General features: G+C 44.9%; 1 protein-coding gene across 16 annotated transcripts in view; it reads left to right on the top strand.

The window, feature by feature from the left end:
- MSI2 (musashi RNA binding protein 2) overlaps nt 1–12,680 on the top strand; it is a 565,100-nt gene that overhangs the window by 495,332 nt on the left and 57,088 nt on the right. For 3 of the 16 annotated variants that reach the window (XM_056864848.1, XM_056864852.1, XM_056864849.1), the window contains exons 11-12: nt 671–709; nt 10,317–10,436. The exons of 2 other annotated variants lie outside the window; for them this stretch is intronic. In XM_056864848.1, the coding sequence (XP_056720826.1) occupies nt 671–709; nt 10,317–10,436 (159 nt within the window). Of the gene's footprint in view, nt 1–670; nt 710–6,220; nt 6,245–10,316; nt 10,437–12,680 lie in introns of all 16 variants that reach the window. 11 more of the 16 variants (XM_056864862.1, XM_056864859.1, XM_056864854.1 and 8 more) reach the window with 5 other exon arrangements.

The raw sequence follows: 12,680 nt of genomic DNA, 5'->3' as shown, positions 1-12,680 counted from the left end.
CCAGTTGGAGCTGGGCCCTTTGCCGGGTGGTGGGCTTCCGCAGGTGTCCAATCAGGCCCACTTCTGACAGCAGCCCTGCTCCCAGCCCCATTTTACAGGTCTATCTACCAATGAAAGGGCATCACGAGTTTGAAAATGTGGAAAGGTGTAATATCCTAACCCGACTTCAGAGAATTCTGCCTCATGCCCCTCCCCCTTGCTTCAAGACCTTGGTACTTGTCTGCTCCTGTGCCAGGAATCCCATAATAGACTCTTTAATGACAGCCTCATTATGCGTGCCACTACTGAGCCTGCACTGCACTCATTTCCTGACCTGGTGAAATATATTTTAATAAGTTTGATCAAAAGCAGCATTTAAAGACAAAGGGAGCCACTTAATGTGGCTGTCAAAATAAAGCACTCTTGGGCAGATGTTGAAAATGTTAATAGGATTAATTCATCAGAAGCCCAGCCAAAGCCTTTTGTCATTTCCCGGGAGGGGAGCCCTGTCGGTTCACCTTTGTTGGGTATTTTAAACACAGGTTAAACTACTCCTTTGGAGATAGAGAGAAATAGCTGGATTAAATATAGAGGTCATACTTTATTTATTTATTTATTTATTTTAAAAAAAACAGTTTGTAGCTTGCTGTATCGGCCAGTAATGCCTGTATCTGATTCTGTGGATTTTTAGTGCTTACCGTGGGATCTTCAATCAAACCCAGTTACCCAGGCAAGTTCCTTACTCTTCGACCATTTCCCATTGAACATTTGGGTAGAATTATGGCTGTTTTGGTGGGGAGGGTCTGTGGCTGAGAGCACGGCTTTGCTTGTAGAAGGTCTCAGGTTTAATCCTTGGCATCTTCAGTTAAATGGTCTCCAACAGCAAGTTTCAGTAGAGCCTGGTGAGCTGCTGTTCAGTGGGAGCAGGCAACTCTGGACTACATGGACTGATAGTCTGGCAGCTACATATGTCTGTGGCTCTTCTGTAGAGCGCCTTTTTGCACCTGAGATCCAGCACAGCCATTGTTGTCCAGTATAGATAGTACTGGGCCAGGTGAAGCTAGATGGTCTAATTGCATGACTTGGTGCGAGGCAGCTTCCTATGCTGTCAGCTTCATGGAGAGAGGCATGTAACAAATACATGTTTGTTTCCCTGCTCACCCACATAGAAGGGTTTACACTTTCCTGTCCATGGTGCAGTTAATTCCCTTACTGGCAAATCTCTCTAAATGCTGAGCGTTCCCCAAATCTGAGGTTTTCAACTTCTGTACTTTCAGATAACCCTTCCCACATCCCTGCCTGCCTGCCTCAGACTCTCAGAGCGCTGCAGGGGATTCTGTGGCACAAGCCCAGTTCATGCAGGGCTCTGGGTAGGTCTGTCGTGCCTTGTGTATGATTTGGAACCAGGGCAGCTAAGAGAGAGGAAGACAATTTCAGAGGCTGTGGTCACCCTGATTGGCCCAGGGAGCTGGACCACTCGAGGGATTTGCTTTCCCATTATGTTTGGGTTGGGCCTGGATGACGCATGGCTGGCCCTGGAGGAAAGTCATTGTCAGGGAGCCAGTGGTGGCTGTTAGCAACCCTGCCTGGAACACTCTTGGCCTGTGGCTGTGCATGGACAGGAATATCAGGAGCAATGCCTAACTGTTTTTATCCTCTCCCATACATGGGCTCAGACTGAATCAGGCTCTCACAGACTTTTAAAACGGCATGCCCTGCAGCTGCTGTGTGGTTGCGGTCAAAGTGAATCCTGGGCCAAACTTGTTAAAAGGCTCATGTAGTTTGGCCCTTGGTGAGCTGGCAGGACCACATGAGAGGAGATGGGGTGGATTTACATTTCTTCCTTACTCCATAGTCAAATTTGTTCAGTGGGATGTGAATAGGGATGCCAACCTCCAAAAACTAGCTGGAGATCTGCTATTACAACTGATCTCCAGTCGATAGAGATCAGTTCCCCTGGAGAAAATGGCCACTTTGGCAATTGGACTCTATGGCATTGAAGTACCTCCCCTCCCCAAACCCCACCCTCTTCAGGCTCTGCCCCCAAAACCTCCTGCTGATTGTGAGGAGGAATCTGGCAACTCTACAAGTGAAGTGTGTTTTCCTGGCCTTATGTTTCTTTCTGTAGGGTTGAACAAGGCAAGGCTTCATATATTAACTCATAGCTGCAACCCTTGTGACACTCCGGCATTATCGACAAGTTCTGCTTGCAGCGTATACATCACCTGGTGCTGCAACAGTTATTTGTTATAACTCTTCCCGCGGCAATTTTTAGTATTATGTCTGGAGAAATTACAGCTCTCCATGAACTGTGCAGGGTTGGTGGCAAAGGGACAACCAACAGCAATGGTATTTCATGTCCCCCCACAGGATTGTAAATCAATATACACGTTTAAAGTAAATTGCTCATAATCATATTATGCCCCAGACATTTCCTACTTTGCTTCTTCCATACGCAGCCTTAACCCTGCTTGAGGAAAAGAACCATAAAAAGGAGGCTTCATTTGCAGAAACAGTTGGGAGCCTCTGAACTCCCATCTGGGCTGATCAAAAGGAGTGGGAACTTTTATTTGAAAAGAAGATTTGTTTTGTTTTCCCTTTCTCTGTTCTACTCTATAAACAGTTCTGAATTGTGAGCTTCTCAGTATTCACTGCCCATTTTGCACACAGCTCATTCATATTTAGAAGCTCCCCAGTCTTGCAAGAGGAAAAATAAGCTATGTTTAAAGGATAAAATAAATTAGAAAATGTATGCTTTCTGGTTCCCATTTGTATCTTCATAGTTAGAAGAAACAGGGATAAACTCTCAGACAGTGAAGAAGAATGTTTTGCTGTCCTGGACTCTGTCTCCTGTTGTTTCTGCTTAAGTAACATCCAACAGCCCTGCTGTTGTGACCTCAGTCTAACAGATTCCACTTTGCTTAATATCCATCAAGCTTGCTGGTCACTGGAGGGCAATCCTTCCTAAGCACTAAAATGGCTTGTACAGCGATCGCTTGCTCCTTCCGTTTTTCTTCTTGAAGCCTAGGCCCAGCAGATACTTTTGCTATCCTACCTGATCCCAGTTTGGAGACCTAACAATACCTTACAGCTTGGCAATGGCTTTAGATCTAGAATCTCTTACCATTTTTTCCCATCTGTATGGGGTTAAGGGTATATACTTCATTTATAAACTCTCATTCATCCACCTTGGAATTGAGAGTGGTGTACTGATTCCGGTAAGATGGTTAGGTTTGTACTTAAATTTCACACAGTGACATTGCTAGAGCATCTGCTTTGCATGCAGAGGGTCCCACGTTCAGTCCTCAGCATCGTCAGTAATGTGCAAGACCTCAGTAATGTGCAAGACCTCAGAGTCCCCGGAGAGCCACTGCCAGTCAGAGTAGACCAGGGGTCCCCAACCTTTTTAAGCCTGTGGGCACATTTGGAATTCTGACACAGTATGATGGGCACAGTAACAAAATGGCTGCCACAAAATGGCTGCCACAGGAGGCGGAGCCAGCCACAAAATAATTGCCACAGCTTAACTTACGTGCAGGTCCTTGTGCTGTGGTGGCAGCTGTTGCCAAAGCAACATTTTTTAAAAAAATGTGCACAGCCAATGAAATCTCCTATAGTCAATCAAAAGCCTTGCTAGGCAAAAGCCCTACCTGGCCCCACCCACTTCCTAAAAACACTTGGCGGGTGTCAGAAAAGGTGTTGCTGGGTGCCATGGTGCCCACCGGCACCACGTTGGGGACCCCTGGAGTAGACAATACCACCCTATGGTCTGACTCACGTGTGACCAAATAATTGAAATTACGTTTATTACAGACAGTGTGCTTCATGTATTCCTTACAAGAGCCTGGTAAGGTAGCCCTGCAATGTTATGCCCATTGTAAAGATGGAAGGCTGAGGCTGATAGAGAGTGGCTTGCCTAAAGCCACCAAGAGAGTTATGGAAGAGGCGAGATTTAAACCAGGAATTTCGGTTAATTTTCTTAACAGCTCATTCTCTTAACGGCTACGCTGCATCTATCCACCAAGAAATGACTTAATCATTAGAAAAATAATGTAAAGTATAGGCTGCTTGACTGCTACCATTCTGCCTTCTTTCTTCCTGTCTCCCTTGTATGTTCGAGAAAACACTGGCTTGCAGAGGGCTGCTCACTAAATTGGGACCTTAGGGCATCGGCTTCAAAAGCAGATGTGTCCTTCTCCCACACACAGCTGCTCAAGTAGTTAGGGAACCTATTGATGCAGGAAGCAGGGGGGGAAATTATCTGTGAAAAATTGAACTCCAAATACGGGCTTTAGCTCTTTCTGACAAAGGCAGCATGAAATTGATCAGAATCCTCAGGGTTTTCTTGGACAGCAGTGGAACCCATTGAAAACATTAATCGTAAAATACGCTAATTGGAATACCTAAATCCACTTTAGCTCCTTTGAATGGCTTCAGCATCTTGTTTTTCTCCAGGCAATTAGAAGTGCAAGGCACACAAAAGAGCCAGAGGGAATCTCTTCTCCAGGAACAGGAGGGTTTGAGGCTCCAGATAATACCTCTGTTGTGTTGGTTCCTCTCTCTCCTCCTGCCAGATACTTTTTGTTTGGCTGGTCCAGCAAAGGTTCTGTGCAGCAGCAGATCTTGAGCTGGTTTGACTTTGCTTTCCCCATGCTCTGAGGGTCAAATTGAGACACAGTAGCTGCAAATATGTGTGTTTAAACAGAGATCTGCCCTGACTGTGTAGAAAGAGTGCCACAGTGAGCCACAGGGGATTGGAGGCGGGGTAAATTTTGAAATAAATAAATAAATAATCTGTGTTTTCAACAGCCAAAGTAATGCGTACATGCAGTCCAGAACCGTCCCCCAGCCTGCTTGCTAGTTCCACATAACCCCTTCCTCCAAGCCATTGTCTTATAAGTGTAGAGCTAGAGAGAATGAAGGCTCAGTGCTGTATAGATAATGGAAGAGATCCAAACAGCACTACAAGGTAATGTTAACAAAAGATAAATTTATAAGAGTGCAGGTAAGTGCAAGAAGTGAACATATATACAAGAATTAAAGGGAAACACAATCAAAGTTTTTCTATACAATTAGCACAAATGGTCCAGCAAGATATGCAATATAACTAAGGAAATTGTCCATTGGATCACATAAAAACAATATAGCTGTCCATAATAGACTTTCCTGTGCTTGTCTTATAAGTGAGCATAGTGGAGCTTTGCTGAGAAGGAAAGTGTCATGAAGTGGAGAACAGACCGGTTGTTAACCTGTGGGAGGGGTCAGCATTCCTTACCTGTCTACTGCTTCTATTGAAAACAATGAACTCCCATGTCCCTATTTCTGTGTGATCTGAGGGTATCTTCCAGGTTGTGATCCAAGGCATGTTAAAATGAAGATTCCCCCATAGGCATCCCATGGCCCTGGCACAGGAAAGTTCCTTTGGATATGTCTGGTTGTGATCTCTTGAATTTGTCATGGGAGGCTAGCAAAGTTTGAGGAGTGGGTTACTGACCGATGGGACCAGGGAAATCTCCTCAAATTCTTCTCTTATCATACCAAAGGTCTATGTTATAAAGCAATCTGTTGTACTGTCCCCAGTCTCTGCCTTCAATACATAGCCTAACAATGTACTGCCAATGCCTCCACCCATTTCTCAGTCACTTGTGGTCCTTTCTGTTGCCACATGCAAGTATGAGAAGAGAACACAGCAACCAGGGTTAGAGTACTGGTAGGGTTGCCAATACTGGCTGGGGATGTTCCTGGAGGGCTTGCCTGAAAAGGGCAGTTTGGGGAAGGAAGGAAGCTCCGTGGGGAGTGATGCCACCCTCTGAAGCTGCCATTTCCTCCTGGGGAACTGGGATCAGTTATAATGCTGGGGAAATTCCAGGCACCACTTGGAGGGTGGTGACCATTAGTCTTTATGAGCAAGTGCATCAGGTTTCCCCACACCCTGGCAAACAGGTTATGTTGGTCTACCCCACAGAGTAATGCTGCAGTAAACACTTGCGTGCTGGAAAGGTGTCAGGTTGTGCACTTGGTTGAGCTCTGGCACTGTGAGGCATTTCTCTTCCCCCCCCCCCCCAGCCTTTTGTAACCATTAAATGCCAGCTTTTAAGAGTGTGCCAGTTAACCTCTGCATTGAATAAGGATGTGATTAGCTGTGTTTGTGCACATGTTGTCTGTGGGGGGGGGATGGGCTCAAACAATAGCTGGAGGGAGCGTTGCATTTATTTACATGGAATCTTTTTTTCCCCAACAGCCCTATTACCATATTTAAATGCAAGTATGTCTCTCTTAATTGATATTTTACAGTAGTTTAGAGACACTTTAGCCTATCACTTCTGTTGTTCGGTTTTTCCCTGGTAGCAATACGTGTAGCTACGGTGATAGAACTAGAGCTAGCTGCCTGACTACTTTGGATTTCTCTCTTCTGTCCTCTTCTGCTTGTTCCTATCCTTTTCTTTGGGGCCTTTCTATAGTTGCGTTCATAACAATGAAGCACAACCTGCTTAGTTACTAGCCTAGAGATTTGCCCTTTCTCATGGTTGGCATAACCAGCACTGGTAGTCATAATTTCACAAAGAACACAAAATCTTCCCAGCAGCCTCTTCTCTCCGCAGTGAGGAAAATTTTACCAACCAGCTAATTTGGTCTCAAAAACGAAAGGGTGGGGGGAACCCTCTGAGTTTATAAAAACCGTTGCTCCCACCTCCCTGCCTCCTGGTCTCCCCTTTATAGAGGCTCAGCCATATTTTTGAGCCCCAAATGCATTGGACCGAGAGATTACACTTTCTGAGCTGTCGGCATGTACAAACATAGGTCTGCTTTACTGCCTTCCTCCCCAACCTGCCCTGAAGGTCAAGCTAGGTGTGATGCAGGCAGTCATCTTTCCTCAGTCACATGTTGTCCCATTCATGTTTAAAATAGGGAATGGGGTATGTGTCAGTTTATTAAAAAAGAAATATTTGTGTGAGGGGAAATGAACCCTGCCCCTCCTCCACTTTACCTCAAAACTGCTGCTTCGGTTTTCTCCTCAGCCTGGCTCACTTCCAGTATCAGAGATGGGCTGAGTGAAAGCTGCCTGCAGTGATGGTACACAGTGAGGTAAAGGGGGTGAGACTTACACAAACTTCCCGCTGTAAAAATTAGATACATACCCCTTCCACTTTATATATAAAGAGAGCAGACATGAGAACATTGTGGTTGCCCTGTCATGACTAGTTTGGCTCTGGAATATTCTACAAGTTCCATCCAGATGGAACTTCTCAGGCTGGCCAGAAGTCGGGTATTCTGAAGAAGAAGAAGAAGAAGAAGAAGAAGACTTGGTTTTTATATGCTGACTTTCTCTACCACTTAAGGGAGACTCAAACCGGTTTACAATCACCTTCCCTTTCCTTCCGCACAACAGACACCCTGTGAGGTAGGTGGGGCTGAGAGAATGTGTCTAGCCCAAGGTCACTCAGCTGGCTTCGTGTGTAGGAGTGGGGAAACAAATCCAGTTCACCAGATTAGCCTCCGCCGCTCATGCGAAGGAGTGGGGAATCAAACCCAGTTCTCCAGATCAGACTCTACTGCTCCAAACCACTGCTCTTAACCACTACACCACACTGGCTCTCTAGTACCGCTAAACTGTCCCTCCTTTACCCTGCAGTGAGGAAACAGCTACCTTGCAGTGTCTTTGAAAGTGTCATTTTTAAGGAGCAGAAAGGCTACATCTCCATACAGGAGAGCTAGACAAAACACCCAATTTGCTTTTCTAGGTACAAGGTAGTAATGGGCAGTCCAGCTCTTCTTGGGTAATCCATTTGTTATAATCAAGGTCACACATTTTTACAGCTGAAACCTGCCAGTGTCTGGTGTTTCTTTTGCATTAGAAAACACCTCCCTCCATCCCCGTTATCTCCCTGAAGAGAATGGTACCTAAATTCATGAGGTCCACAAAACCAATTATCCTAACTTTATCTGCAGAATCTGGGTCTCTTTTTAAAAGAAAAAAAAGTGAAGGAGCCTTAAGTACCTGTTCATTCTGGGGGAACTCTTGAAACCTAAAATTAGTGACTGATAGCGCTCAGCAGATTGAAATGCACAGAACAAGAAGATGGTCTGCTCCTCAGAAGGATTGTCCAGCTTTGTCCCTGAGACATCTTGAATGTGTAAGCTTTTCTCCACTCCCCTTGCTGACCTTTATGTCAGTCTGCAAAGCAGGCAGGAAAATATAATGTAGCCTGCTTTGGCTATAAAGCCAGATCATGATTTGTTGCTCCACAGATGAACCTTTAAGGAGCCTGAGGTGCATTCCTGCTGTTGGCCCCTTCATCCATCTCTCGTGAGCTAAGTAGATATTTCTGGGTTTTCAGCAAACCATATTCTAATATTACAGGCAAACCAGCAAACTATGGTTTCTGTTAACCCTACAAACCAGAATTCCTAACTCTGATTTCTTCCCACCTGAGAAACCTGGTTTACAGGGCTCACGTAACCCAAAGTTTGCCAGTTCCGATGTAACAGCAAGTTGTGTTGTTCCCAAATCCCAGAAAATTCAGATTAGCTCATGGAGCAAGAGTGGAGTTGGTGGAAATATTGTGGGAGTGAACCTCAGGCTCCTTAAAGGTTTGTTCATATAGCACCAAAGCATGATTGGGTGTTGTCTCTAAGCTGGGTCACAATCCTCCAGACTTTTCATGTCACATGCACAAATATATACACCCATTTCAGATAAATCAGAAGTTGATTCTTAGCTGAGGTTGAGTTAATATAAGCTCTGGTCTCCTCGGCATTTTCTAAGAAGCACTTATGATTGATCTAAAATGTCGTCTGTTTCTCCAGCTATTTCTCCTGACTCAATGCAGGGCAGTTATAGTCTTTAGCAACCACACAGTTTTTCCCCTGTAAGTTACCCATGTTCCCTTCCTTTTGCAAGCAAACAATGTGCAATCCTTGTTTATTCCATTTCATGTAATTAGACAAGGGCAAAAGCAAAGAAGTAGGACCTTAATGGTACAGCTGTGAATTTAGATCTAACCACCCTTGGATCTTGTTTTAACCACATTTCAATGGTCCACAAGGCAAGCTCAATAGAAAGAAAGACAATGGAGCTTGCTTAAATGTACAGTGAAAATGAAGCCAGGTTGGTTGTTCCAGAGAACAGGTGTGCAGCCTGTTTTTCACCTGGGGAAGGGGGAGAGCTCCTTTCCATAACAGGAAAACTAAAGAATTGTCCTGTGGCACCTTAAAAATAATAAGAGCTCTGCCCCAAAAGCTTTGTTAGTCACTAAGGTGCCACAAGGACCCTCCTTCTGTTTCTGCTGCAACAGGGCTAAAGTGGTTTCCCCCACTGGAATTTATATTTACATAAATGTGAAAGCAGTGAAAAGTGAGTGCCTTAGCATAGCAGACAATGATATTAAAATTGTTAGGTGCAAACAGCTTAGGTCATTTTGGTCCCTGCGGCAGTAAATTTAAATGGGGGATGAATTAATTCGTTTGAAGCCCAGGCCCCCAGGGAGCAGCACTTTTTAGCAAGCCTCAGTAAAACGAGTAAGAAGCTTCCGCTCCTTATAGTGGGCTCTGTGGAGGAATCCTTCTGTGCAAAAGTCTGACACTTAAGGGCTGTCCTTCAGGACACTTGAAGTCTTCCATCGGAATCCGTTGGTTCACGCTCCTGCCAATCAAACTTGGCTTCATCCACCATGACGACCCAGTCTACTCATGAAGCAGAATGAAGTGGCAGAACATGGGAGCAGGCTGGATTTGAACTCGTGTGCTGCTGCTTTTTCATATGAGCAAGCATTCAACAATGATATACCCCATCTGCAACCTGCAATGGATTGCTTCATTCTGCCACCTCAGGAGTCCACCACCTCACTCAGCTTCACGTATTCTGCAGATCCATAAAATATAGACTGAGGTGGTCGAATTCTGGACTATATTCCTTCAAAGGGCAGGTGGAGGTCATATTTCTGGATGCCCTCTCCATGTTCATACTCCTTGAATGTAGTTGACTAGAACTGCTGACAGAGGGCTGTGCTGACCCGTTCAGTCTGATGTTCAAGTTGTGTATACGATGTGATTTCTTAACAGAGGGAAGCATTCCGAAATGCAATCCCCACATGCTGATAGCACATTTGGCATTTCGAGATTGTGCATTTAGTTCTAGATTGTTTCATCCTGAGCCCTCCCAGTTCAGAGGGCTAGCAAAGTCCCTGGTACGACTAATGCGGGTTGTGCAGTCTGACAGCTGGGCCCCCACAGTTTGACCTCAGCTCACTGCAGCTGGATACACATGGTTGTGCCTTTTGCTTGTGGCTGTTTGTTGCATCTGCCCTCTGACCCTTCTTGTTTCTCCTCACACCCAGGTTTTCCAGCAGCAGCCTATGGACCAGTAGCAGCAGCAGCAGTGGCGGCAGCAAGAGGATCAGGTAGGGGGGCCCGTGGAAGAGGCGGCTACATGGCATACCCTCAGAATACAGGGGCAGGTAAAAGCTCTGTCGGTATTCTATGTGGCTGCAATTCTCCGTCATGTTCTCTGATCTTCCTCATGCTTATCTTTGGGAAACCTGCCAAATAAAAGCAAACATTCCAAGCAGAGGCCATGAGACTCGGAGCAGCTGGTAGGGGGTACGACAGACAGAGCTTTTGAAGCAGAGGAGTTGAAGGGTGGACCTTTAAAAAAGGGGAGGAAGGATGATACAAGTTTTCATTTCTCAACAGTTTGCACTGGGCTAACAATGCACTCTTTCCTCCTGAGTTAAGCACTCAACTGCTGGAGCAGCAAGCTGCATCTACCACTTTTATACTTGAGACAGATGTTGTGTTTATGTCCCTCTCAAAAAAACTCCAGCCTGAGGCATACAGGCTTTTAAATTGACAAATCCATTCAAGAAATCAAGGGTTCCAAATGCTGAGTTTAGGATCAGGATATAAGATACTGTTTCTAAATGTGATCTACCAAAGGTATTCTGGGCTCCCATTTCCAGATCAGTGATTCTTGCAACAGCTTTGTTGTTCAGACAGTTCAGACATGTTTTGCCATGTCACTGGCAAGAAAACCTTAAAATGTAGAGTATTTCTCTTTGTCCCTTAACTGTGGTAATCCAAATCTAGCTAATGTGAATGAGGGCTGCAATATGTAGGGTAGGAGGAGCAGTATGACTTTGTTTCCCACCTCATTGCATGCATTGTCAAGCTGAAAATCTGGTCAGCTGGACTCAGATTGTCACCACAATAGACAGCTCAAAAGGTCTGAGTTCTCCCTCTCATTCTCCAGTTGCTTCTGAATTCACACTTCATGCTGAAGCATGGTTTATCTAGTTTGGCGTAATCTCTAAATTGACAATTGGCCACCAAACTAGAGGCCAAAACCATGTTCTGAAGTGGATTTGCTTGTGCCAGCTGTGGTTTGCCTTGATATCTACATTAACCCATCATAGTTCTAGAGGCTGAGGCTGAGGTGATGGGAATGAAGACATGAAGCCAAGAGATACACAATGAAAGCAAGCAGCTCTGTTCCCATGGCACATCTGTCAGTTCAAGCCACATTTTGGTTTCTAAAATATAGCTAGCACAAACCAATACTTTGATATAATGTCCAACCTGAGCTGTCACGAGAAGACCAAAATAGTTTCAGAATGCCAATGAGCATTACACCATGGATAGATTAGAGTAGCTCTTCTGAAGAGCATAGCCTTTTCCAGGCACTTTCAAAAGAGCTCAGATACCATTTAAAGCTCCTTGAGCATAGATGTTGTTTCAGCTTTTGTTACCTGCTGCAAACGCCCAGCCAAGTTTCATGAGAAATGTTAACTCTTTTTTTGAGTCCACCTATTCAAAAAAACAAAGCACAACCTTCTCCAGTTCCTTCTTTCCCACATCTCAGGGCCCCTCCTGCCAAAGAAGTAAGATTCTTTTTACCAATTAGTTCTTTCCCTAGGATTTCAGCTGAGGAAAATACAAATTAGTGCTTTGGCATATTGAAGCATTTGAGACCATCATGAGTGGGCTGTAAAGACTTGCCAGTGCCTCTTCTTTGGCTATGTTTGCTTGCTGGCCTCTGGCTTGGTTACGCTACACCAATGCTGAACCCCAAGGGCAAAGGGCTACTTTCTCAGGGGGTTTAATTGCCCCCAGTCTTTTTTGCTTGCTCAGCACTACCTACTGTCTTGTGCATTTATACAGCCATTTTTTTCTTGCTAATATTGTGTGGATATTGTGTATTTTCTTGCTAATATTGTGTGGGTTATTTGGCACGATGGGATGAAGAATCCAGTTGGACACTTTAGTTTTAAGCCCAAATTTCCCCACCTCATTGGATGCACCAGACACATAGCAAAAAATGTGATGGTCGCTGCTTTTTACAGCTCCCTCATGATGAAGGTGGGTCTTCCGTGTGGAGCTTCCACACACACTAGCCAGGCCTCGTGGAACCAAATCAAGGGAACAAAAGTGATGAGGGCTGCCAAGAGCTGATGCCCCAGTAGACTTTGGGGGAAGGCCTGAATTCTCTAGAGTCCAAAGTAAACTCCGTTCCATGCAAACTGGCACTGCTTGCGGGGCTACAAAGGATCATCCGTAGCAGTTGTAATGTTGTGATACACGGGGGAAAGTCCAAGGGGTGATTTGACAGACAATGATGGGATTACTTTTACTTTCCTTTATATTGTGTTTTTTTCTGTCTTTCAAACAAACTGATTTCATTTATTATTTGAGGAAGAATGGACAAT

This window comes from Euleptes europaea, chromosome 19 (genome assembly GCF_029931775.1).
Source record: "Euleptes europaea isolate rEulEur1 chromosome 19, rEulEur1.hap1, whole genome shotgun sequence".
NCBI lineage: Eukaryota > Metazoa > Chordata > Lepidosauria > Squamata > Sphaerodactylidae > Euleptes > Euleptes europaea.
The sequence above is the reverse complement of the archived record's forward strand: the minus strand, read 5'-3'. Positions and strand labels throughout refer to the sequence as shown.